The 26,407-nt window shown below is 44.3% G+C and overlaps 2 protein-coding genes across 4 annotated transcripts in view; one reads left to right on the forward strand and one right to left on the reverse strand.

The window, feature by feature from the left end:
- The window catches only part of STXBP1 (syntaxin binding protein 1), an 86,380-nt gene that overhangs the window by 43,710 nt on the left and 16,263 nt on the right, over positions 1-26,407 (forward strand). For both annotated transcript variants that reach the window (XM_032257319.1, XM_032257321.1), the window contains exons 3-14: positions 2,058-2,139; positions 7,932-8,008; positions 9,193-9,271; positions 11,198-11,301; positions 13,272-13,420; positions 15,169-15,253; positions 16,026-16,156; positions 17,610-17,717; positions 19,454-19,514; positions 21,530-21,595; positions 22,667-22,747; positions 25,884-26,022. In XM_032257319.1, coding sequence (XP_032113210.1) covers positions 2,058-2,139; positions 7,932-8,008; positions 9,193-9,271; positions 11,198-11,301; positions 13,272-13,420; positions 15,169-15,253; positions 16,026-16,156; positions 17,610-17,717; positions 19,454-19,514; positions 21,530-21,595; positions 22,667-22,747; positions 25,884-26,022 — 1,162 coding nt within the window. The remainder of the gene's footprint in view (positions 1-2,057; positions 2,140-7,931; positions 8,009-9,192; positions 9,272-11,197; positions 11,302-13,271; positions 13,421-15,168; positions 15,254-16,025; positions 16,157-17,609; positions 17,718-19,453; positions 19,515-21,529; positions 21,596-22,666; positions 22,748-25,883; positions 26,023-26,407) is intronic.
- Positions 4,418-5,386, reverse strand: LOC116535880 (DAZ-associated protein 2-like). Of its 2 annotated transcripts, XM_032257331.1 has the most exons (2): positions 4,949-5,386; positions 4,550-4,871 (listed from the first exon to the last, which is right to left on the reverse strand). In XM_032257331.1, the coding sequence occupies exons 1-2, from the start codon at positions 5,248-5,250 to the stop codon at positions 4,550-4,552; spliced, it is 624 nt and encodes a 207-aa protein (XP_032113222.1). In that variant the 5' UTR covers positions 5,251-5,386. The 2 variants fall into 2 exon arrangements, with proteins under 2 accessions (XP_032113221.1, XP_032113222.1); XM_032257330.1 differs by having other exon boundaries at positions 4,418-5,367.

Genomic DNA, 26,407 nt, shown 5'->3' on the forward strand with positions numbered 1-26,407 from the left:
GTATAATTCTGCTGGCTCTGGGAGAGGAAGAAGAGGCCTTATTGTCCCTTTATGGTGATAAAGCATCTCCGTAGAACCCATGTACAGTTTGTGCTCAAAGCCCTCATCTGGTATATCCTCACTGATCTGTAACTACATAAGACAAAAATAGTAAGCTCGTTTATTCATATAAGATTGAGAGCAGTGCTGGAAACTATAGTGTACTTGAAACAAACATTTAAGCCAATCAAACTGAAAATGGCCTGGGACTGGAATGTGTGGTACAGGAGTGGCACCTGCTGCCCCCTGTGCATGAAGTCAGCATTTTGAGGACTACTTGGTTGTCTGAGGCTGAGAATTATACTGGCCAGAAGGGTGTGCAGTTTTACTTGAATTGTTCTGCATGTAGTTGAAGGATTTATACTAACCTTTCTTGCCCTCAAGTTTTCCTGTAGTTAAAAGCCCATGCATTTTCAAGTGCATTGGGCCTTGGAACAATAGAGCTGATTAGTACAGGAGGATTTTGAAGTCTCATCTGTGGCCTTTGTTTTAACCAGCACATCTGTCCTTACTACCCAGAAGGGGAGGTTGTCTGGTGGGAACTCCTTATGCATACCTTTCTCTCTTACCCTTCACATCAGTGATGGGCTTGTAGACATGTGAATTAAACAAATCTTGAGGAAGCTACCTTATGTAATAAAAACTAATTGGCCCTTGTACTGCAGCAGAAAGCTTTCTCATCCATACTGTCTCCCCTGATGTGTCTTCCTCCTGTTGCCCCCCTTCTCAGTTTATAGCATTACAAAAAGAGAGGAGAGAAAAAAAGAAAAAAAAAAAAAGAGAGGAGAAATAGCTTTGTTTTAACTGCCAGCTTCCTCTCCACTGTGGGCTGAATGAAGATAAGAAAGGTTAGCTGAAGAGTTGCAGGTCTGAAGCTTTTAGGCCAGGACTGGAATGTTCTTGTTCTTCCAGCCTAGACTGAGGTACACTATGGTCCCAGCTGACATATGTGTTAGTGACACAGTTCTGATGATGCCTTTCATCAAGTCCTCACATGCCAGACCACATGTACAGGCACTAGTGTTCACTCTCCCCTTAAACACAAGTTTATGCCCTGAAAAAAGTACTTACTAATATGATTATCTCTGAATGTTGGAGCTATAGATAATTTTTTCATTTATTTATTTATTTACTTATTTATTTGATGGAGGCTTGCTGTCACCCAGGCTGGAGTACAGTGATGTGATTTTGGCTTACTACAACCTCTGCTTCTCAGGTTCAGACGATTCTCCTGCCTCAGCCTCCCAAGTAGCTGGGATTACATGTGCCTGCCACCACGCCCAGCTAATTTTTATATTTGTAGTGGAGACGGGGTTTTACTGTGTTAGCCAACCTGGTCTCAAACTCCTGACCTCAAGTGATCTGCCTTCCTTGGCTTCCCAAAGTGCTGGGATTACAGGCATGAGCCACCGTGCCTGGCTGATTTTTCTCCGCCCCTTCCCCCCTCCCACTGCTTTTTTTTTTTTTTGAGACAGAATTTCGCTCTTTTTGCCCAGGCTGGAGTGCGACTCACTGCAACTTCCGCCTCCTGAGTTCAAGCAATTCTTCTGCCTCAGCCTCCGGAGTAGCTGGGATTACAGGCGTGCACCATCACACCCAGCTGTTTTTGTATGTTAAGTAGAGACGGAGTGTCTCTATGTTGGTCAGGCTGGTCTTGCACTCCTGTCCTCAGGTGATCTGCCCGCCTCAGCCTCCCAAAGTGCTGGGATTACAGATCTCAGCCACCACGCCTGGCTTTTTCATTTTTTTAATGGGTACTTTATCATGGGAAATAAAAACAATTTTTTTAAGGCTTATAAAATTAAATCAGTGAGAGGAAACTCTAACTCCTAGAAGGTTAGGTTAGAGTGTGGAAGGTACATGCCAGCATGTATCCCAGTGGGCTTCTGGTCCATAGGAAATATGGTTTCTTCAGTCTTCTGCACTTCTGGAGCTCCTTTTAGAGTCTGACACTGTAAGCTGATGCAAGAATCACAGCAGATGCCATGCAGCTCATACGCTCTTCTCTGTCTTTGCAGGTGCTGGTGGTGGATCAGTTAAGCATGAGGATGCTGTCCTCCTGCTGCAAGATGACAGACATCATGACCGAGGGCATAACAAGTGAGCATGCTCTCTGCGATTGAGCAGTGCTCTTTCCTGTTCATTATTATCTCCTTTGATTTTAGATTCTTCCAGCAACCTGTGTGCTAAGACCAGAAGCTCCTGAGAGGCCCAAGGCTATCTTGTTCATCACTGAATTGCTAGCACCAAATCCAGGGCTAGATGCTCATTAAATGTCTGCTAAAGGAATGCTGAAAGAATGGTTAAATCAAGAAAGAAAAGGCAGCTCACCCAATAGAAAAAAAGTTCTGAGCAGGCACTTAACAAAGAAAGAAATCCAAATGGCCAAAAAATCCATGAAAATTGCCCACTGTCATTAGTGGTCAGGGAAATGCAATTCAAAACAGAGGGAGATGCCAATAGAGACTCAAAAGATTACACTGTTTAATCTCTGTTAATGCCAAGTGATGGTGAGGAGGTAGAAAAATGGAAACTCCTATATGATGGAATGTCTGTTGGTGTAGCCCCTTTAAAAGCACTTGGCAGTGTCTAGTAAAGTTGAAGTTACGCCTGTCCTATGAGCCAGCAAGTCTGTGGTCAGAAGTGTGTCCTAGACAACCTTAGGTATGTGTGCCCAGGATACACGTGCAGGAATATGTGTGCTTATAGGTGCCCCAAGTGGAAAACAACCCAAACGCCCATCAAGTGTAGAATGATTAAACTGGTTGCGGTGCAGTTACACAGCAGAATACTCTACAGGGATGAAAATGAGCGAGCCCTGAGCGCTCACAGTAACATGAATGCACCTGACAAACAAAGGTGAGGAAAGACAGCAAGACACGAAAGACCACTGAGAGTGAGTTTTCATTCTGTAGAGTTCAAACTGCAGAGCTCAGCTGTGTTTTAAAATGCAGATGTAGGGAGTAAAACCTAAACCGAAGAACTCACCATTCAAGGAATGATAATGATCTGTTTGCAGGGAAGAGCAAATGGTGCTGACAGAGGGGAGTGTGAGCCAGGGTACTTCTGTGGTGCCAATAGGGTTTTGTTTCTTAGCTATTTAGACATTTGCCTTACAGTTATTTGTATGTTTATGTTTTATTCACTCTGTAATGTGTGCTGTAACTTTTGGTAAATACCAAGGAGCACAATTGCTGGATCATATGATAAGTGTGTTTAGTTTTGTAAGATACTGCCAAACCATTTTTCAAAGTGGCTGACCATTTTGCATTCCCAGCAGTAGTGAATGAGAGTTCCTGTTGTTCCGCATCCTTACCAGCATGTGGAGTTGTCAGTATTCTGGATTTTGACCATTCTAATAGCTGTGTAGTGGTACGGTGTTGTCATTTGAATTTGCATTTTCCTAATGACCTAGGATGTGGAGCATCTTTTCACATGCTTATTTGCCATCCGTATATTGTTTTTTGGTGCAGTGTCTGTAAGGTCTTTGGCCCGTTTTTTAACTGGGTTATTTGTTTTCTTATTGTTGAGTTTTAAGGGAGCTTTATATATTTTGGATAATAGTCCTTTATCAGATATGTCTTTTGGAAATATTTGCCCTCAGTCTGTGGCTTGTCTTTTCATTCTCTTGACAGCGTCTTTCACAAAGCAGTAATTTTTAATTTTAATGAAGTCCAGCTTATCTATTCTTTTTTTCATGGATTGTGGCTTTGGTGTCATATCTAAAAAGTCATTGGCCACCTAGCTTTTCCTTTATGTAATCCTCTAGAGTTTCATAATTTTGCATTTTACATGTATGTCTGTGATCCATTTTGAGTTAGCATTTGTAAAGGGTATAAGGTATGTGTCAGTTTTCATTTTGGTTACACGTGGATGTGATTCCTTTATTTCTAAAAAACAGATCCAGTGTATCTATCAGCAGAAGTATAATCCTGTTAATGGCATACACACTTTTTTTTTTGAGACGGAGTCTTCCTGTTTCTCAGGTTGGAGTGCAGTGTTGTGATCTCAGCTCACCGCAACCTCTGCCTCCTGGGTTTGAGTGATTCTCCTGCCTCAGCCTCCCAAGTAGCTGGGATTACAGGCGCCTGCCACCACACCCAACTAATTTTTGTATTTTTAGTAGAAACAGGATTTCACCATGTTGGCCAGGCTTGTCTCAAACTCCTGACCTCAAGTGATCTACCCGCTTCAGACTCCCAAAGTGCTGGGATTATAGATGTGAGCCACCACACCTGGCCTGCATACACAATTTTTTTTAATACGTTCCATTTAATTACAAGTAATATAAATCAAAGACTTAAAAGAGATTAAAGACCAATCAGAACAATTTGGCAACTTTAATTCTTAGGAAGATCAACGTTCCCTCCAAACCTAATTTGATGTTTTATTACTAAAAGCAAAGACCAGTATGGTACAGAATTACTCCAGAGAAATTAAAGGAAGATCCTTAGGGCGGCTTCACCCACATTCATTTTATGAATGGATACCTTCCCTACCTCAAAGTGCTTTAGGGAGGTACTGCTACCATTACATGGTTCCTTATTAAATTTGAAAAGTGCCTGAAAGTTTGGGCACCAGAAAGACACCCCAACAATGTGTATCTAAACTGCAGCTTCAGGTTGATATGACTAAAGCAGTTACATTGGGAGAAGTGCTGAAGGTATATGATGTCTTCCCTGGCACAAAGGTGGCCTTGGTTCCTCAACAGATGGTGTAGCCACCATCTGAACCACCCATGAAGAAGTTCCCCTTCCGCTGAGTTATGAGGACCTTGGCTCCCTGCATGACTGCAAGCTGAGCAGCATTGGGAGGGCATCCAGGAGGTGGAGGAAGAATGTTGTCAGCAGTAGCCCCAGCTCCAAATCTGGCACCTGCATTGTACCCTCCGTCCACCAGTACTGTAGAGCCAGGTGGATAAATGGGACTGACTGAATAATAAGCCATGGGGATTGTGGAACCTAAAGGCCCAACAGCCACAAACTGGGCCATGGGAAGATACAGAGAGACTCCAGGAAATGTAGCCGACTTGGTGGGGACCGTGGCAGCTCCTGGGTGCACAAAGCTCGGACGGTAGAACTCTGAGTAGGTAGGTGGAGCATCAGTATAATGTGTAGCCTGAGGAAGATGCAAGGTTTGAGGGTATACTGGATTCCCAGGAGGCTGCACAGGGTAGGTTGGCTGTGTTGGATATTGACCTTTGCTGTTCATGGTGGCTGTGGATCCCGCATACAGAATTTTTGATGAGACTTTTATGTTATTTATCCAAGTCAGTGTGTTTTGTTTTATTTTGTTTTTGAGACAGAGTCTTGCTCTGTCGTCCAAGCTGGAGTGCAGTGGGGCAATCTTGGCTCACTGCAATCTCTGCCTCCAGGGTTCAGTTCTCTTGCCTCAGCCTCCCGAATAGCTTGGATTACAGGTGTCTGTCACCACACCGGCTAATTATTGTATTTTTAGTAGAGAAGGGGTTTCACCATGTTGGCCAGGCTGGTCTTGAACTCTTCACCTCAAGTGATCCACCCGCCTTGGCCTCCCAAAGTACTGGGATTACAGGTGTGAACCACTGTGCCCGGCCTGCATGCAGAATTTTTGATGTAACTTTTATGTAATTTGGTGATCCAAGTGTGATTTTTGTTTGTTTTTGAGTCAAACAAACAGGATACCCAGGATGGAGTATAGTGGTGCAATCTTGGCTCACTGCAACCTCCACCTCCCAGGTTCAGGCAATTCTTGTGCCTCAGCCTCTCGAGTACCTGGGATTACAGGTGGGCACCAGCACACCCAACTAATTTTTTTTTTTTTTTTTTGTATTTTTAGTAGAGATGGGTTTCACCATGTTGGACAAGCTAGTTTCGAACTCCTGGCCTCAAGTTACCTGCTTGCTGTGGCCTCCCAAAGTGCTGGGATTATAGGCATGAGCTACTGTGCCTGGCCCCAAGTCAGTTTTAAGACTAGGCTTCCCCCTGTTTTGAGCTTAAAATGTTATTTTCTTCATTGAATTTTTGAAACTATTTTTTTTTTCTGTCTATCAAAGCAAAAACAAAAACAAAAAAAACACAAAAGTAAAGGAGAAAAATGCCAAATGGAGCTAACAAGGATCTAATAAAAGAGCAGTGACGTCCTGTCCTCCTCTCATCTCCCCATCCCTGAGGTCCATTACCCCAGAGGCAGCCACCTTGCCCTTTATTCTGGTCATCTTTTTGATTTTTCTTTATAAATGCTTGTTCTATTATATCTTGATTCAGTGTTATTAGATATTATTAATTGACTTCCTGTGGGAGATGGGGATTCAGATCTCTCCACTATACATAGACTCTTTCATACCCTGAAAGGTGGTTTTTAAAAAATGACCTTATGGCTGGGTGTGGTGGCTCATGCCTGTAATCCCAGCATTTCAGGAGGCTGAGGCGGGCAGATCACCTGAGGTCAGGAGTTCCAGACCAGCCTGGCCAGCATAGTGAAACCCTGTCTCTACTAAAAATACAAAGATTAGCTGAGCACAGTGGTGTGTGTCTGTAGTCCCAGCTACTCGGGAAGCTGAGAATTGCTTGAACCTGGGAGGTGAAGGTTACAGTGAGCCGAGATCATGCCACTGCACTCCAGCCTGGGTGACAGAGCAAGACTCTGTCTCCAAAAAAAAAAAGTTCTTACTTAGCAAAATTTAAGTTAGCAACCCTTAGTTGAAGCCCTGAAACATTTTGGGGGGAAGTATTAGCGGCCTATGAAATTACAGAATCTATAACCATTGGTAAAGTAGATGTTTGGGGATTTTGGTATTAGTTTGAACATTATTTGGGGTGAAAAGTCTTTATAAATGTTACAAGGGATTCCTCTAAAGTGATGCTTTTATGTACTTAAATCATCTGCATAGGAAGAATGGCACCTGTATAATTGCCTTGCTCCCTCCATGCTAGAGGACAGTAGATAACACATTTTAAGCATTACCAGGTGACTGATAAGATTCTCCCAAAAGCTGTTATTTCCGGGTGAAGTCTTTGACATAACTGTAGAGGAAACAAGCAAACCAAAGCCCATGGTTTACTTTAATAAAACAGAATGTTTAATCTTTACACTATTGAAGACAGTGTAAACACTTTACAGTATTGTAGAGAGGGTGTGGTTGGAATGTCTTCATTTGATATGCAGAAGAAAGCAATGAAACTATCCAACTGTTGAAAAATAAACCCAACATGGAAATTCTAAAGGAATTGGAATTATCTAGGGCAGATGATACAAAGCTGAAGGAAGAGGCAAAGGACCCATTCTTGACAGAATTAGATAGCATGTTCCATTTTCTCTCAGAACAGATCAAGGAATTTACTTAAACTGAAATGGGAAGTGAGAAATACCTATTGTGATAAGATTTCAGATTTTCCTTTTTTTTTTTTTTTTGAGATGGAGTCTCCTTCTGTCACCCAGGCCAGAGTGCTGCAGTGGTATAATCTTGGCTCACTGCAACCTCTGCCTCCTAGGTTCAAGTGATTCTTCCACCTCACCCTCCCGAGTAGCTGGAATTACAGGAACATTCCACCACTCCTGGCTAATTTTTGTACTTTTTTAGTAGAGATGGCATTTCACCATGTTGGCCAGGCTGGTCTTGAACTCCTGACCTCAAGTGATTTGCCCGCCTCAGCCTCCCAAAGTGCTGGGATTACAGGCGTGAGTCACCGTGCCTGGCCCAGATTTCAGATTTCCTAACATCTTGGGCATGTTGAGATCATGGAATTCACTCCCATGGAATGTGATAACCTTAAGGAATGGGTGAATGATTGTTTCCTCCCCACTGTAGATATTTATCTGCAACAGTCTGAAGGTGGCCTCTCTATATTGCTTCTAGTTTTATGGTCACCCATCATGTCTTCTTACACACTATGGTTTGTTTCGTTGTCTAGTTGTGGAAGATATCAACAAGCGCAGAGAGCCGCTCCCCAGCCTGGAGGCTGTGTATCTCATCACTCCATCTGAGAAGGTAAACCTTCCACCAGAGAACTCTGGCTAAGGTTAGATGGACTGGCTTGGGATTTATGTGGCACACTGACATTTCTAGGTTAAGCATGCATTTAACACACTGCTCTGTTTAAGCATGCAGTCCACAATGGGGCGGGGCGGGGGGTGCTGTTTATGCAGCGAGAAGTGAAGAATGCATCAAGTGTTCTTAAACACAGTAGCTATGCAGAAAACCACAGCCTGTGTTCTGTGGCCCTGGATCATTCTAGTTTTCCCCCTTGTGCTCCCTCTTCAGGTAGGATCCACTCTGTCTAATTAGCAGTCCACCTCCAGGCTTTGGTATTTTATGCTTTCATTTTACTGTTCAGATTTACCTGTCTTATAATTTTTAGAGGTTACTTCAAGTCACCATCCAAACAAAGTCCACCCACTTCCTTGCTTCTGGGTGATATTTGTCTTAGATGGATTTTTTGTTGTTGTTGTTGAGGGCAGGGGACATATTTTTGAGATAGATCTCACTCCATCACCCAGGCTAGAGTGCAGTGGTGTGATCACAGTTCACTACAGCCCCGACCTCTGAGGCTTAAGTGATCCTCCCACCTCAGCTTCCCAAATAGCTGAGACTACAGGCACACGCCACCATGCCCAGCTAATTTTTGGTAGAGACCGGGGTCTTGCTTTGTTGCCCAGACTAGTATCAAACTCCTGAGCTCAAGTGATCCACCCGCCTTGGCCTCCCAAAGTGTTGGGATTACAGGCGTGAGCTACCACACCAGCCTTAGGTGTCTTAGTCTATATAAACTTCCTCCAATTTTCACATTTTCTTTTCACTTTGAAAACTGGCTTACATATGAGTTTCTAAAGGTGCAGCTACATTGCCAAAAGGTCATTATTATGAATCTCCTGGAGGGTTTCTTTTTTTGTGGGTGTCTTCCTAGCAACTAATTATGGTGGCTCCAAAGAACTGATACTGTCATCCTGGAATGAGCCAAGAAGGCCTTTATTCATCTAAACTCTGAAATAATCCCAATTTCAAGTCCTCAGGACTTGGTTGTGGCCAGACGTGAGTGTCACAATTATGCATCACAAATCGCCTGCTATTTTGCACAAGTGGCTTGAAGCCACTGAATTTAACTCAGTTTAGATACAGGTCCCATTTGGCTCTAGTATTGGATTCAGGTCCCTCTTTGTTCCCCCTGTCCACAGTCTGTCCACTCTCTCATCAGTGACTTTAAGGACCCGCCGACTGCTAAATACCGGGCTGCACACGTCTTCTTCACTGACTGTGAGTACAACTGAGAGCTGTCCCCAGCCCCCATCAGGCAGGTTAGCATTTCTGAACAGCTGGGCTGAGCCAAAACTAAGGCAGGTCAATAGGGAAGGAATGGGTTGTTACCATGCTTATCTCGATCTGCAAGTTTCTCTTCAGAAGATAGATTACATAACAGACAAAAATAAGTGCACACAAATAAAATCCCACTAGATTATGCAGTCCTTCCTGCTGAAAAATAGCACACAAGCACCTCTTCTTCACACTGAGAAGAACCTTCCTGATGCTTGGCATTTCATTATGTAGACTTACAGTTATCACTGTACACTGTAGTATGTTTCCATCAATTTTTCAGCTACAAAGATGTTCCAATCCTGTAGTCTTTGTATTAGAAAGAACCTGCGTCATTACCCTGGAATTAATTTTCTTATATTGTGGGGATTTTATGCTTAGATCCTAGCAGAAAAGCAGTGAGAGAGGAATTGACCTGGATAGCTAGAGAGTATAAAACAGTAAGAATTCACCCAGAGTTCTTCTCTCTAGGAATAAACTCCCGCAGCACTCACTACTGAGAAAGTGGAAAGGATATAGCAGAAGAATAAGTTTACAGTGTTTGAATATGCATGACAATGAGCAGACAGATAGCATTAGTAATAAGAATCTGGTAACACATTTCTGGGAACCCTGAGGCCATTTGTTTGGCCCAAGAGATTTCCTAGAAATCATGGTTTCCCCATCAAGGGGGACTTCTGTGCTGCTGAGCTCAAAGTTCTGGGGGAAATGCCTGCATCACATTTCTAGTGATTTCACTTTTCTTTCTTATTTCATTAATCCTTAACATATTAGATGTGTGGTATTTATTTATACTAAAGGCCTTGTCATTGCCCCTTCTTAATCTCTTCTGTTTTTTATTCCCTCCTCGAACTCTTGGCCTCAAGCAATCTTTCTGCCTCAGCCTCCAAAAGTGTTGGGATTACAGGCATGAGCCACTGCACCCAGCCTTGTTTTTTCCTTCCTTTTCTTGGTATTAGAAAATAGTTTTGATTAGCTTTCAGTATCTCAATCTGTATGGCCATTTGTTTTTCTATTATCTATTGAAGGCAATGCAGGTGGTTTCACATTCCTTTTATACCCTAGAGCAGAGGTGTCCAATATTTTGGCTTCCCTGGGACACATTGGAAGAAATGTCTTGGTCCACACATCATCACTAATGATAGCTGATGAGCTGAAAAAAAAAAATCACAAAAAAACTCATAACTTTTTTAAATTTTAATTTTATTTATTTATTTACTTATTTAGAGACAAGGTTTCACCATGTTGGCCAGGATGGTCTCAATCTCCTGACCTCATGATCCGCCCATCTCGGCCTCCCAGAGTGCTGGGATTACAGGCATGAGCCACTATGCCCAGCCTTAAAATCTCATAATGTTTTAAGAAGGTTTATAAATTTGTGTTGGGTTGCATTCAAAGCTGTCCTGGGTTGTGGGTTGGAAAAGCTTGCCCTAGAAGTACTGAATATTTTAGGATGGAGTGAATTTCCTAGTTTTCTTTTAAAAATCCTAATAAAATGGGCTGGGCACAGTGTCTCAAGCCTGTAATCCCAGCACTTGGGGAGGCTGAGGCGGGTGGATCACCTGAGGTCAGGAGTTCAAGACCAGCCTGGCCAACATGGTAAAACCCTGTCTCTACAAAAATACAAAAATTAGCTGGTCTTGATGGCAGGGGAGGCTGAGGCAGGAGAATTCCTTGAACCTAGGAGGCGGAGGTTACAGTGAGCCGAGATCCCCCCGTTGCACTCCAGGCTGGGCGACAGAGCGAGATTCCATTTCAAAGAAAAAAAACAATTCTAATAAAATGAAGAAGAACCCACTGTACATGTGCAGCTGTTAAATGAACCAGCAAATGGACAGGAAAGCCAACTGTCTTTTGTCATGCTTACAGCTTGTCCAGATGCCCTGTTTAATGAACTGGTAAAATCTCGAGCAGCCAAAGTCATCAAAACCCTGACGGAAATCAATATTGCATTTCTCCCGTATGAATCCCAGGTGAGCCTGAGCAGGGGTGCATAGGAAATCTGCATCTTCTCTTATTCTGAGAGGGTGGGTCAGGACCTACCAAAGAGTGGGGGAGGGAAGGTACTATCCTCTGAATTGCCAAACCACAGGTTATAATTGGATGTTTACTGAATGGAAATAGTATTTCATACGGCCTGCCCCCTGCCCTTGTGGTACTCTCCAGTTGTTTCTGACTTTGCATCAGCCATTGTGCCTTTCTTTGTGTGCATTTCATCCATGCTCTCAGTGCTTACTCCTGTGGGCTGACTCCTTGAATAACCACAGAGTAGCCAATCAGAAACGAGCTTGGAAGGAGAGCGAGGGAGGGGAGCAGAAGCATCCCATCTGCTGCGAAGGAGACTGTTTTTACGTGGAGATAACCTCAGCTTGTCATGTGCTGCAAGAGCAGATGGCAGCCTTCGTCATTAGTCATTAACACTTCAAGTGCCAAATGCAAGGGCCATAAAGCTCTCCCTTGGAAAGAAACAAAAGTTATTAAATAAATAAAGGTGAAGCTGATTGTGAGAGAACAGACACAATTTGTTTTGGTACTTTAAGAGCATGTTAAAATGTCTTCTCTTAGCAAACAAGGAAACAAAAACAACAGGATTTTGATGCATTTTATGGAGCTAAAATATGATTGTGGCATATTGGATCTTTACAGATCAGCTTCAAGACACCAGTGACCTATTCTTAGAGAAGGAGAGATGGAAAAGTTATAGTGTGAACATTTTAAAACAGGCTCCCTTCTCACTTGGCCTAAAGCCTGTCTCCTGCTTGAAGGAAGGAATTTTTTTTTTCCTGTGTGTTCCGTCTTTACCTGGATAGAACAAAATCCAGCTTTAGCATATTCAACAATATTATATTTCAGAAATTTTAAGAAAGTAATAAACTCTTTTTTAAATACCTTTTTCTGTTTTCTGAGATGGAGTCTCGCTTTGTCACCCAGGCTGGAGTGCAGTGGTGCGATCTCGGCTCACTGCAACCTTCGCCTCCTGGGTTCAGGCAATTCTTCTGCCTCAGCCTCCCCAGTAGCTGGGATTACAGGTGCATGCCACCATGCCTGGCTAATTTTTTTGTATTTTTAGTAGAGACGGGTTTCACCATATTGGCTAGGCTGGCTCCTGACCTTGTGATTCATCGGCCTCAGCCTCCCTAAGTGCTGGGATTACAGGCGTGAGCCACTGCACCCGGCCTTAAATACCATTTTTTAAGATTCAGGTAGTTTATATAAATGAGAATTTGAAATAATATTGATAACTGGAAGACTCAGTTGTTTAAGAGAGAATCTCAACTTCTAGAACACTCCAAAAAAAAGAAAAGGAAAAAGAAAAGATAAATACTTACAACATGCTACTGAGGATAAGGTATTATTAAATCCATAAATAGCTCCTTTATTTGTCCACAGTCACAGCACAGTATCTGGCTTGTCTCTTATTTATTGAAACAAAGCTTACAATGGCCAGTGTAGTCTCACACTAACCCCTTCTTCTGCTCTCCTCCTGGCCTCGTCACTGTTCTCCAGGAACCCTAGGCACACGCCTGCCTGAGGTCCCTGGCGCTACCTGTTCCCTCCATGTGGAAGTCCCCTGCTGGTGATAAACATCCCATCTTCAAGCCATTCTCAGATGTCATCCTCTTAGCAAGTCCTGGTGTCCTTCCTGTCCAGCTCTCCTGGGCATTCTCCCCTGCTCTGATATTTTCTCATATACTTATCAGTTTCTCAATACCACACAATTTGCTTTTCTTTATGTTTATTGTCTGCTTTCTCCTGCTAGATTGCAAACTCCTTGCAGACAGGGATGTTTTGGTCACTAATAGTTCCCAAGTGTTTATCACATTGGCACATGGTAGGCACCCAGCACATATTTGTAAAAGAAACCCTGTTTCTTCTACACTGCCAGAGTTGGAGAATACTCTGATCATTCTCACTATATATTAACACTTTTTCTCCTCCCCAGGTCTATTCCTTGGACTCTGCTGACTCTTTCCAAAGCTTTTACAGTCCCCACAAGGCTCAGATGAAGAATCCTATACTGGAGCGCCTGGCAGAGCAAATTGCAACCCTGTGTGCCACCCTGAAGGAGTACCCGGCTGTGCGGTATCGGGGGTAAGGCAGTGCATCAGTCTGCTGGAGTGGCATCCTGTGTGTCCCCCAAGTGAGGAGCTGGCTCAGACTCCTCCTCTGGCCCTAAGGTTCCTCTGACAGTTGTCTCAAGAAGATCAGGATTTGAGCTTCTCTCACTTAAACTTATTCTTCTAATCGTTATATCTTCTAAATGTAATAGCGAAATATAATAATACATGCAGAAAAAAAAGCATAAAAGATATATAATCAAATCAACTATTGAACAACTAAAATGTGAACCCCCATGTAACTGTACCTCAGGTTGCCTACAGTTTTTAATCTTTTTCTAATCTTTAAAAAGAATTACTATATTTACAAAAGATGTTTCAGAGTAAGATAAAATCCAAAGAAAATAATTTTCCAAAGGACATGTTCCTCAGATTTTATAAAGCCAAGTATTTCTTACTTGCTTGCTCTGTGCTGAGTGCTGGGGGCACCTGAAGCTGAAGACCTGGCTTGTGATCAGGGAGGATGGGTGGTCTGTGCCTTCCAACATGTGTGTTCATGAGAGATGCTCATCTGCAGGTTCCACCCTTCAAGTCAGGACAGACCAAGTGCTCGGGGCATCCCCGGTAGGGAGAGGGCCCTTTGAGCCAAGGGTGAAGCCCATCTGCAAATCACAGGTGATGTTAGGCTGATGAGGAGAGAGGGGCCGGCATTTTGTGTGGACGGTTGACTTTTGCATTTGGTATAAGCAAAAACTTGGAGTTGGGAAAATGTGGGGCACGTTTGGGGAAGATGGGTAGTCCAGCACAGTATGTGTTGGGCAGTGAGTGGGGTGGGACAAAGCCAATTCTGGAGGTCTCGGATGCCAGGTTTGGTATTACATCCTTTGGTGGTTATCACTGGAAACCTATGGGGGATTTGGACAGGGGCATGACCACAGTGCTGTGAGAGAGTGAAGGCTGGAGTATGAGCAGGAGTCAGGGCAAGGAAAAACCAGACAGGGTGGCTAAATAGGAGGCCACTGCAGGAGGAACAAAGGGCCTTCCAGCAGCCCTTATGGGGGTGTGACAGAGGGCTTAAAGCATCTTGCCTTAGAGTCATTCATTTCACAAAGTCGCCCCAGGTTCACACTTCTGACCTGAGAGGCATTAGTAAAAGAATTAAGATCACCTATGAATAACTAATAACTACTATGGTTATATTTCTAGTTACTTTCCTCTTTATTAGCTATATGGAAACAGGCTGAGGCTTTTGGCTCCTGCCTCAGCACTTATGGGGTCTCCTCCCTACACAGGGAGTGCTGTCAGACCCAGCCATTGGGAAAGGTTCAAAGGTTCTCACATTGTTTCAGCCATGCCAGCTGAAATGTCACTCTCCAACAAACAAAACAAAACAAGACCCAAGGGAATGTGAACTGAAGGGAAGTGAGAATCATGGGAGTCAGGTTGAGGGCCTGATCATGGCAAAAGGTTGACTGACTGGTCAGGTTCCCCAACAGAAGTGCGGTGGTTTATCTGAAGCTGCTTCGAAAGATAACGTCCATCTCCACTTAGATCATTTTGGAAAAAAGCAATAAGAAAATCACAATCACTTATTTATGATCCAGGTGCTCAGTGTTTATTTTGCTTTTCCTTTCTAAATGTACTCTCATTGTAAAAACACAAATACAGACAATGCTCACATCTCCCCTAGCCCTCCCTGCACTTCTTGGCTTCCTTTCCCGGGGCAGTCGGCACCATCATGGGTGCTGGGTGGTTCATGCTCTGTCACTCCTCCTTTGTCAGGGAATACAAGGACAATGCCCTGCTGGCTCAGCTAATCCAGGACAAGCTCGATGCCTATAAAGCTGATGACCCAACAATGGGGGAGGTAAGTCTGGCTTGGACACGTGGTTATCTCACCAAGGACCACAGTGTTTGTGTGACAATCCCAGAGACAGCTTGGTTTTGTTGCCACAGAGCATATGTCAGTGCTGCGTTTCCTGGGGACTGACCTCCAATGAAATGCCTGAAGCCCCTGGGGCAGGGTGATTACATGTATTCGGTGTGGCCAGGGTGACCAACTTGTTCTGTTTGCCAGGGCTTTCCCAGCTGCAGCTCCAAATGGCCTGGGAAACCCCCAGAAGCACAATAGCAAACCAGAAAATCGACACTGACGTGCTCTTCAGAGCTCATTCAGCATTCACTGGTTTTTACATGTGCTCTGTGTGTACAGTCCTTTGCAGTTTCATCACATGGTTATATTCATGAACCATCTTACAATCAAGATGCAGAGCTGTTCCCTCACCACTTTGATTTTAAAAATGAAAGTCCCGTGTCCTGGGAACCCGCTCAGTCCCAGGCACACTGGAGGGTGGTTGCCACATTAGTAGTTGAACTTGGGCAGCACTCTCCTACAGAAACTCACTTCAGCTCCTAGCATTTCATATCTGTCTGTAAGTGTTCTTGTTATGAAATAGAAATACTGGAGTCTTGCAGGGTATTTTTAGTGATCTTGTCTAGTGGTAGACTTCTGTGCTGCGTTAGTAGGTTTGCACCTCAGAGTTCACTTCCTGCTGCCCTCCTTTATAAGAGGGGTTTGCTAGGTGGAGAAGCTGGGGTTGGCTGGGTGGCTTGTGAAGCATCTCACTGTTTTCCCCCAGGGCCCAGACAAGGCACGTTCCCAGCTCCTGATCCTGGATCGAGGCTTTGACCCCAGCTCCCCCGTGCTCCATGAATTGACTTTTCAGGCTATGAGTTATGATCTGCTGCCTATCGAAAATGATGTATACAAGTGAGTATAGTGTTACAGACCCTGGAGTGCATGTGGCTCTGCACATGAACCAAAAATATGTCTAGAAAAAGAGTGGTTTTTTTTTTGAAACAGAGTCTTACTCTGTTGCCCAGGCTGGAGTGCAGTGGTGCAATCTTGGCTCACTGCTACCTCTGCCTCCTGGGTTCAAGCAGTTCTCCTGCCTCGGTCTCAAGTAGCTGGGATTAGAGGCACGCACCACCATGCCCAGCTAATATTTTGTATTTTTTGGTAGAGATGGGGTTACACCGTGCTGGCCAGGCTGTTCTCGAACTCCTGACCTCGTGATCTGCCCACCTTGGCTCCCAAAGTGCTGGAATCACAGGCGTGAGCCCCTGTGCCCAGCCGAAAAAGAGTTTTTAGCCCTGGGAAAAGTGGTTCATTGATACAGCCTTGCAGATTAGCCTGTAAGTTCTTCTGCAAGTTCCCTAAATCCATGTGGCACTTCTAGGCATGAACTCATGACTTGTCCCCTTTTTGGGGAGGACAAGCACTTTAGGTCTTTGGTTCCCAGCTTATATCACCTGAGCTCATAACCTACGTGGATATGTCAATATGTTGATTTTTGTGTTTATGTGTTAATCTCATTAAGAGTTGAAATTTTTTTTCTGTTTTATTGGTTCTGCCTCTCTGGAGGCAGAGTTGAAACTTGTTTATAGATCATGAAATATGATGATGATGAAATACATCAACAGAAGTTTCATACCGAACTTTCCTTACAGAGGAGCTGTTTTCTTCATTTATAAAATACATTTTTCTTGGTAACAATCATCAGAAACTTACTTTCTAAAAACCAGTTTTTCTTTTTATGGAACTAGACTGTATGAGAATCAGACTGTGTAAGAACAGACATTGTTCTCATGGCATTTATTTTAATAGCATCAATCATAAAGATAGTGGTTTCAAAATGAAGATTCTAAAAATATGAGTCTCAGTTCTCCCTTTTGGTAGCTATAATTTGTGCTTCCTCCAGCTGTTCATGATTTCCCATGTGATCGAGTGCCGAGGGCCCATTGCAGGCAGCTGCTGGAAGCTATTTAGGTACCACACATATTGAGGATGACATCGCAGTGCCTTTCCAGAGGGACAGATATGATCTTTGCCTTTCCCCTATAAATAACTAAACTCATGTGTGACCTGACTTCATGCCCTGAACCAGGCGGCTCATGTGGAGCTTGTATCAGCTGACCCAGAAGATTTTAAGACAGAATTTGAAGTCGGTTGACTTTGAGTCTGTCCTTCCCAAGGAATTGCAGCCTGGGTCAGTGCTGCCACAGCAGGCCTGGCTGACATGTCCAATGGTCCGGACTTGCTGTGACAGCACTTGTGAACATCTGGCAGCTGAGGGCAGTGAGCTGCTGCTGCTGTAAACTGAAGGGGTTCGAAGAATGTTGTGGAGACAATGAGCTCCACCTGAGTCCTGTCTCCATTGTAGGTATGAGACGAGCGGCATTGGGGAGGCACGGGTGAAGGAGGTGCTCCTAGACGAGGACGACGACCTGTGGATAGCACTGCGCCACAAGCACATCGCTGAGGTGTCCCAGTAAGAGCCCCTTGCCCCCTTCTCCAGCAAGGTGCCTCTCCCCAGCTGCTGTTGATGATGCGCTCACTCTGGGCACCTCGAGGGGGTTCATCACTGTGTGAATTCGTTTCCTTGGCAGAGTCACCAGCGTGCTAACCCATAATGATAAATCCCTTCTGTTCTCTGAGCTTGAGCCACTCCAACTTCATGAAGTAGAAAATCAATTCTGTATTGGGCTGCTTTTCAGATTCTTGGAAAAACATATGTAGCTCTCTCAGAAAAATGCTTTACAAACATTAAAAATTTAAAGCTAGTTCATTCCATTGAAAGACCCAAACACCACAGTATACAATTGGACTTTCTTTTTTATAGCTGGTATGCAACCCTCCCTGTTTTACCTGTCCTGAGCAATAGCTGATGTCTCCCTACTAAACTGTACCCAGCTTTGAAAATGTTTCAGAATGTTTCTAATATTTAAACATTGTTGTAAGACCTTTAAACTGTAGATAATGATTCTGCTTTTTCAGAAAGACACAGTCTGCTACATTGAGTTGGTGATATACTGAGGAAATTCCCAAGGAGGAATGAGAAAATAATACAGCCTTGGATAGTTCTGTTGTTTAGAGAAGAGGTCTCTAAACGTTTTCAATCACTCAACTTAAAAAGTTATTAACCCATGGCCTGGCATGGTGGCTCACACCTATAATCCCAGCACTTTGGGAGGCTGAGGTAGGTGGATCACCTGAGGTCAGGAATTTGAGACCAGCCTGGCCAACATGGTAAAATCCTGTCTCTACTAAAAATACAAAAATTAGCTGAGCATGGTGGTGTGCACCTATTGTCCCAGCTACTCGGGAGGCTGAAGCAGGAGAATCACTTGAACCCGGGAGGCGGAGGTTGCAGTGAGCCAAGATCATGCCATTGCACTCCAACCTGGCCAACAGAGCAAAACTGTCTCAAAAAAAAAAAAAATTAACTCACATTTCAGTAAATTAAATGTATTTATGAATTTAAAATATGCTTTATTGGACTTATATGTGTATTTACCACATGTTTATATGTTTGTATATTTTTCAAACATGAATTATGTTTCACTATTTATATTCCAACATAAATTTGAAAAGAATTAGGTAAAATAAACCTAAGTAGATATCCTAATATTTTCTTCTCTTTTTTCCTTGAATAATCTGGTACACCCCACTCTGGAGACCACTGGTTTCTAATATTAATTAGAAAAGCTATATGTCTCTCTTCTCTCTTGGAAAATAACTTTTTTTTTTTTTTGAGACTGAATCTCACTCCGTTGCCCAAGTGGAGCACAGTGGTGCAATCTCAGCTCACTGCCACAATCTCAGCTCACTGCCACCTCTGCCTCCCAGGTTTAAGCAATTCTCATGCCTCAGCCTCCCAAGTAGCTATGATTACAGAAGTGCACCACCACGTCCAGCTAATTTTTGCATTTTTAGTAGAGACGAGGTTTCACCATGTTGACCAGGCTGGTCTTGAACTCTTGACCACCCGCCTTGGTGATTGACCCGCCTTGGTCTGAAGTGATCCACCCACCTTGGTCTCAAAGTGCTGGGATTACAGGTGTGAGCCACCATGCCTGGCCAGAAATAACTTTAAATGCATACCTTACTGGCAGGAAAACTCACCACATACTCCTGAAAAGAAAAAATATTGCATGACTCCAATAGCATCCATAGCAAGGCCCATGGTGCTGCTGTGAAACTTAGCTGCCTCCTTTTGTTTTCCAGGGAAGTCACCCGGTCTCTGAAAGATTTTTCTTCTAGCAAGAGAATGAATACTGGAGAGAAGGTAAACCCATGCCAGTGCTCAAATGTTCAGTAAATTAGTCCCTGCTTTCTCTCTAAGAGCAGGGAAGCTACCTCCTCCGCATAGGACTAGTGGGTTAGCATGGTCATATCCCTCTATTTGTTTACATCATTTTGCCTTATTTTTACTTTTTTTTTTCCCCCAGGCTGGAGTGTAGCGGTGTGATCTTGGCTCACTGTAACCTCCGCCTCCTGGGTTCAAGTGATTCTCCTGCCTCAGCCTCCCAAATAGCTGGGATTACAGGTGCCCACCACCACGCCTGGCTAATTTTTTGTATTTTTAGTAGAGACGGGGTTTCACCATGTTGGCCAGGCTGGTCTCAAACTCCTGACCTCAAGCCATCCGCCTGCCTCAGCCTCCTAAAGTGCTAGGGTTACAGGTTTGAGCCACCACGCCTGGCCATTTTTAGATTTAAGATACAGATCCAGGCCAGGTGTGGTGTCACACGCCTGTAATTCCAGTACCCTGGGAGGCCGAGGCAGGTGGATCATCTGAGGTCAGGAGTTTGAGACCAGCCTGGCCAACATGGTGAAACCCCATCTCTACTAAAAATACAAAAAATTAGCCAGGCGTGGGGGTGGGCACCTATATTCCCAGCTACTCGGGTGGCTGAGGCAGGAGAATCACTTGAACCCAGGAGGTGTAGGTTGCAGTGCGCCAAGATCACACCATTGCACTCCAGCCTGGATGACAGAGCGAGACTCTGTCTTAAAAAAAAAACAAAAAATGTACAGACCTAGAGCCACTGCATTTTGATGTTTACAGAGAGCTGCTCTTTATTACTCTAAGGATTAATATTTACTGTTTTGGATCATGATTCATTTTAAGCCAGAAGAACGAACTGTGAGACCTTTTTTTACCTTGTGGTGAAATTAGAATTTATAACCTACCTTACCTGGGCCTCTCCATATCCTGCCTGTTTGTCAGAGGTGGCATATCTTTGTTAGTCAAGGGAAGTAGAATGACCAAAATGTAACTCTGGTTGTATTATTCCCTTGCTTAAAATATTTAGGAACTTCTCATTCCCCTTAGAATAACTCCCATTGGCACCACACACACACCCCTTCTAAAGCTCAGATCCTCAGCCCTACAGGCCTCTCTCTGGTCTCATCTCTGCCCCTGTCCTTCTTGCCATGCCTTCTTGCTCCAGGCATGCCAGGGTCCTCTTGCCTCGGGCCTGGCCAGGTTCTTTGGCTCAGGCATCATTTCCTCATGGAAACCCTTCCCGGCCTCTACTTAGACTAGGCAGATGCCTACACCACGTGTATCCACACTACCTGGTAAGTCCCCTTGAAGGGGCCTGATCTCTACAGTGCTTTGTCTTGCTTCTCTTCCGGATGCTAAGCTCTGTGTGAATCAGAGATTCTGTTTTTTTTCTTTTGTCCTTGAATCTCTAACACCTAATAGTGCCTGGCGTATAGTAGTAATTCAATAAATTTAAGCAATTCTCATATGCCTCAGCCTCCCAAGTAGCTGTGATTAAATGGATGGGATTAGATGGCTCACACAGGAAGCACACAGACCCGTCTTGCCCATCAGATACAGATTCCCACCCTCTCTGACCTCCCTGTGTTCCTCCTGTCCACACAGCCACAGTCTTTCTGCCAGGAGGAAGTGCAAACTTGATACTAAGGCTGCTTGGGCTGAGGATGAATAAAAGTAGTGGATAGAAGGATTTTTCCTCATCAGCAAGAATTATTCTCTCAACAGCTTTCTAATCCAATAAGCATAGAATAAAATGTAACTGCTAGACTTCAGAGTTCAGTTCCCAACCTGTAAGACAGTTATATTTGGATCAAAAAAAAATATTTGAGCCAGAGCCCTAGAAATCTAAACACACACAATCTGTGTTTCACAGATTCATTTTGAGGGTTACAGAGCATACATTTGGGAAGCCTAGTGTGGGCAGCTGTCCTGTCCTATGCCCACCAGCCTTGCAAAGCCTCCTAAGATCAGGGCCATTAGAGTGACACCATGTGCTTTTCTTTCCCTTACAGACCACCATGCGGGACCTGTCCCAGATGCTGAAGAAGATGCCTCAGTACCAGAAAGAGCTCAGCAAAGTATGGCAGCCCCAAATAATCTGTTTGAATCATTGAGTACAAACAGCTGCAAAAAGACTTCTCAAAGCCCTACTACTCTAATTGATTCATGGAAATTCATAGATTTTTAGGCATCTTCAATTTTTATTAGAAAAGATATGAAAGGCTGGGATAGGCATCTATTTCCTGTCACTTTCTTTTCTCCTCTTTATCTTTCTCTTTGTCCTTCCTATTCCCCTGCTGTTGGCAGGAGGTCTCAGTTCCCCACCACATGGGCCTCTCCACAGGGCTGCTTGAGCTTCCGTCCCCCACTGGCTTTCCCCAGAGTGAGCCATGTGAGAGAGAGAGTACTAGGAGGAAGTCACAATGCCTTTTATATCCTGATCTTGGATCCATACCTCATCACTTCCTCCACATTGTTTATTAGGAGCAAGCTACTAAATCCAGCGTACAGTTAAGGAGGGAATGAAGCTCTGCCTCCTAAAAGGAGGAGTATCAAAGAATTTGTGGTTGCATTGTACTAATAAAACCTTCATTGGCCAGGTGCGGTGGCTCACGCCTGTGATCCCAGCACTTTGGGAGGCCAAGGCAGGTGAATCACCTAGGCCTGAGGTTGGGAATTTAAGACCAGCCTGGTCAACGTTGTGAAACCCCGTCTCTACTAAAAATACAAAAATTAGCTGAGCGTGGTAGTACGCACCTGTAATCCCAGCTATTTGGGAGGCTGAGACAGGAGAATCACTTGAACCCGGGAGGCAAAGGTTGCAGTAAGCCGAGATTACACCACTGTTCTCCAGCCTGAGCAACAGAGCGAGACCCCATCTCAAAAAAAAAAGAACATCGTGCCACGTACCCTCATAAAAGATTTTTCCTTCCTCTTCACTCTTTTAGAATGTGGTTTGTCCCTCTCTTTTGACATGTAACACTTTCTACTTTGTGATGTTTGTGTACCCACTTGTGTACATGTTTTACCTCCTTTCTGAGGCTAGAGACTCCTTGGTGCCCAATGTTGTGTTATATATAGTAGGTGCTCATCCGTTGCATGCATCAGTGATGAGTCCCTTGGTCACAAACTGTTGTGCTTTTTCCTAGTACTCCACCCATCTGCACCTTGCTGAGGACTGTATGAAGCATTACCAAGGGACTGTAGACAAACTCTGCCGAGTGGAGCAGGTAGGACTCTCCTCCTTCTGCCACGGCAAGTTTTTGCCAGGCCCGTTTACTCAGCAGAATTTTAACATCTGACCTTGAACATCCTGCAGAATCATAGGAAATAGAGATGGGAAGGCCTGCTAGATCATGCTGTGTCAACTCTGGAGCCAGTGCGGTTCCACTGTCTATGGTAGGGACTAGATTGGTCTGGAATGCTGTGCCATTTGGATTTTGCATGCCTATTTTGAAAGGCTCTGTTTTCCCTGGAATGACTGAAGAAAGATGTGTGGGGTTCTGAGCACTACATTGACAGGGCTGGCAGAGTTTTATATTTTGAATGTATTCTCCTCCTGCCATGGCCAGACCTGCTTTGGAGACCTCGAGGCTGACGGAGGGTAGAGCAGCAGCAGTCAGAAATGTGCCCAAAGCATCACTGATCACAATTAGGATTGTAAATTGAGAATTTGGGATTTGAGTTCTGTCTATGTCAATGATTATTTGATGTACCTGTTTCTTTATGTTTCATTTTTTTCATCTGCAAAAGGAAAATCAGTGCTGACATTTTTCAAGGTTATCTTGTGGAGTCACTAATCCTGGCTTAGATTCATCCTAATTCTTCAAATGTTGCAACATTATAAAACTATCATTCAATCTCCAAGGGAAGAGAGGATGTTAAAAGATTCTGAAGCTGGCCGGGCACGGTGGCTCATGCCTGTAATCCCAGCACTTTGGGAGGCCAAGGTGGGTGGATCACCAGGTCAAGAGTTCAAGACCAACCTGGCTGACATAGCAAAACCCTGTCTCTACTAAAAAATTAGCTAGATATGGCGGCGGGCACCTGTAATCCCTGCTACTCTGGAGGCTGAGGCAGGAGAGTCGCTTGAACTAGGGAGGCAGAGGTTGCAGTGAGCTGATATTGCACCCCTGCACTCTAGCTTGGGCAACAGTGAGAGACTCTATCTCAAAAAAAAAAAAAAAAAAGAGGTTGGGTGCAGTGGCTCACACCTGTAATCCTAACACTTTGAGAGGCTGAGGCGGGTGGTCAGAAGATCGAGACTATCCTAGCTAACATGGTGAAACTCCATCTCTACTAAAAATACAAAAAAAATTAGCCAGCGTGGTGCCTGTATTCCCAGCTACTTGGGAGGCTGTGGCGGGAGAATCGCTTGAAACTGAGAGGCGGCTGTTGTAGTTAGGTGAGATCGTGCCACTGCACTCCAGTCTGGGCAAGAGAGTGAGACAAAAAAAATTTCTGAATCCTCAGCTTGGTCTCCTTTCATAGAAAAAAAACAATTCAAGATCTCAGTGTGAAGCTAAGATTTCAATCCTCTGGCTTGATGTGACAGGCTCAGTTTAGGATTGTAAGCCCTGTCCTGTATCATTGGATATTTCATAAGGGGAAGCAGCCCTGCTGAAATCCATCAGTTTTACAGGGGATTATAAGCAAACACAAGGTGTCCTCTCTAAAACAACCTGACCATCCAGAAAATAGGTCATACCTAAATCAGTTAAAAATGCAGTTCAGGATTAAATTTCAGAAGTTTACAAATTTTCAGAAGTGATCAAAAGTATTGTTGGACTAGTTGCATTTAATTGGCCTTACAGTATGAAAATCCGGTCCTGTCAGTCAAATGTCTGTTGAGGCTTGGTGGTAGAACTGAAAGGTGAGGGGGCCGGTGAGAGGTGTCCTGCCTTCCTGGGACATAGACGAGAGAGAGATTATGAACTCGAGATCATAATTTGTGTGGACTCTTGAGATCTTGAGGAAAAAAAAGAGAGCCTTCAGGCAACCTCCTAAGAGCCACAAAGGTAGCTGCAGCTGTGAGTCCTGGTTGGCTGAGACCAGCGTACTGCCTTCTCTGGATCTCAGTCTCGCTTGCATCATGAAGTGGGGCCTGGAGCTTGTGTTCACTTCACTCTTTTTCATTTCTAGTTCTTTTTGAGCCCTTATCTTCCTCTTCATCTCCTGGGGTTTGGATTTGCTGGTTTGGGGGTGATTTTTTTTCCCTTCCTTACCCATGAAACATGGTAGAAAGATTAAAAACAGGCTAAAACCCTGGAGCAGTTCAAACTCAAAAAGCAAGTGCTTCAATGTGAAGGGAAGCAGAGTGGAAGGAATCTAGCCACACAGAGGCATCCTAAAATCCTGGTGCTTTTCATGGGAGGCAAGTGCTTCCTTTTATGCCTTGATCCCTCATAGGGCCTTGTACCTCCAGAGGGCCTACCAAGATTTAGTCTTATTTTTTTTTGAGATGGAAGTTGCACTCCTGTTGCCCAGGCTGGAATGCAGTGGCACAATCTCAGCTCACCGCAACCTCTGCCTCCTGGGTTCAAGGGATTCTTTTGTCTCAGCCTCCCGAGTAGCTGGGATTACAGGCATATACCACCGTGCCTGGTTAATTTTGTATTTTTAGTAGAGATGGGTTTTTTCCATGTTGGTCAGGCTGGTCCCAAACTCCTGACCTCAGGTGATCCACCTGGGCCTCCCAAAGTGCTGGGATTATAGGCATGAGCCACTGCGCCTGGCTTTTTTTTTTTCCTTTTTTTTTTTTTTTTTTAATGAACCAAGGTCTTGCTCTGTCACCCAGGTTAGAGTGCAGTGGTGCAATCACCTCACTGCAGCCTTGAACTCCTGGGCTCAAGCAATCTTCCTGCCTCAGCCTCCTGAGTGTCTGGAACTACAGGCATATGCCACCATGCCTGGCTAATTTTCTTATTTTTGGTAGAGACGAGGTCACTGCTGTGTCACCCAGGCTGGTCTCAAAACTCCTGGGCTCAAGAGATCCTCCCACCTCAGCCTTCCAAAGTGCTGAGATTACAGGCATGAGCCACCAGCTCCAGCCAGGATTGAGTCTTTATCTGAGAAGTTGGCACAAGTACACTGTCACTTACCTACATTGAACAGCCTACTTTAAAACATGATGGCAAATCACTGTGGTTTCTGTTTGGCAGTGCCACTCAGGGCTTTCATCCACTCTCACTGATGCTGTGGGAAACAGTGCCCATCACACTTGTGCTAACTGTAGTGCATTATGAGAATAGAACCACCTGTTTAAGACCTTCCCCAACTAAGCCAGCAGTTGTGGACATCTGTGGATCCTGAATTTCCTAAGGCTGTCACCAGAGAAATGGGGCCAACGAGGTATGTTTTCCATAGGACCTGGCCATGGGCACAGATGCCGAGGGGGAGAAGATCAAGGACCCCATGCGAGCCATCGTCCCCATTCTGCTGGATGCCAATGTCAGCACTTACGACAAAATCCGCATCATCCTTCTCTACATCTTTTTGAAGAATGGTAGGGCTATGGGACCTAGCGGAAGGCACAGGCCCTGTCTTGGGGAAACTAAGACAACTGAGAGAGAGAGGAAACGAAGCAGAGAAGTCATTTAAAAGACATGGACTGGGGAAGGAAAAGAAGATCCTAGAGGCCCTTTTTGTTTGGGGAAATGCAGTGTAGTCAGATCATTGCAGCTAGAGGCTGAATGTCCCCCGTCATTATAGAGTTAATAAATGGTATGGATTAGATGAAAGAGGACGGGGCTGGGGAAAGAGGGAAAGCTGCTTGACCTTGTGGCCAGTTTACCAGCGCTATGCCCATCAGGTATTTTTAACTTGCATCACATTGGTAACCTCTGCACTTAAAGAACTGACTTTCACCCAGTTCAGTCACAGTTGCCCAG

This window comes from Sapajus apella, unplaced genomic scaffold (assembly GCF_009761245.1).
Source record: "Sapajus apella isolate SASKATOON/1434 unplaced genomic scaffold, GSC_monkey_1.0 scaffold97, whole genome shotgun sequence".
Lineage (NCBI taxonomy): Eukaryota > Metazoa > Chordata > Mammalia > Primates > Cebidae > Sapajus > Sapajus apella.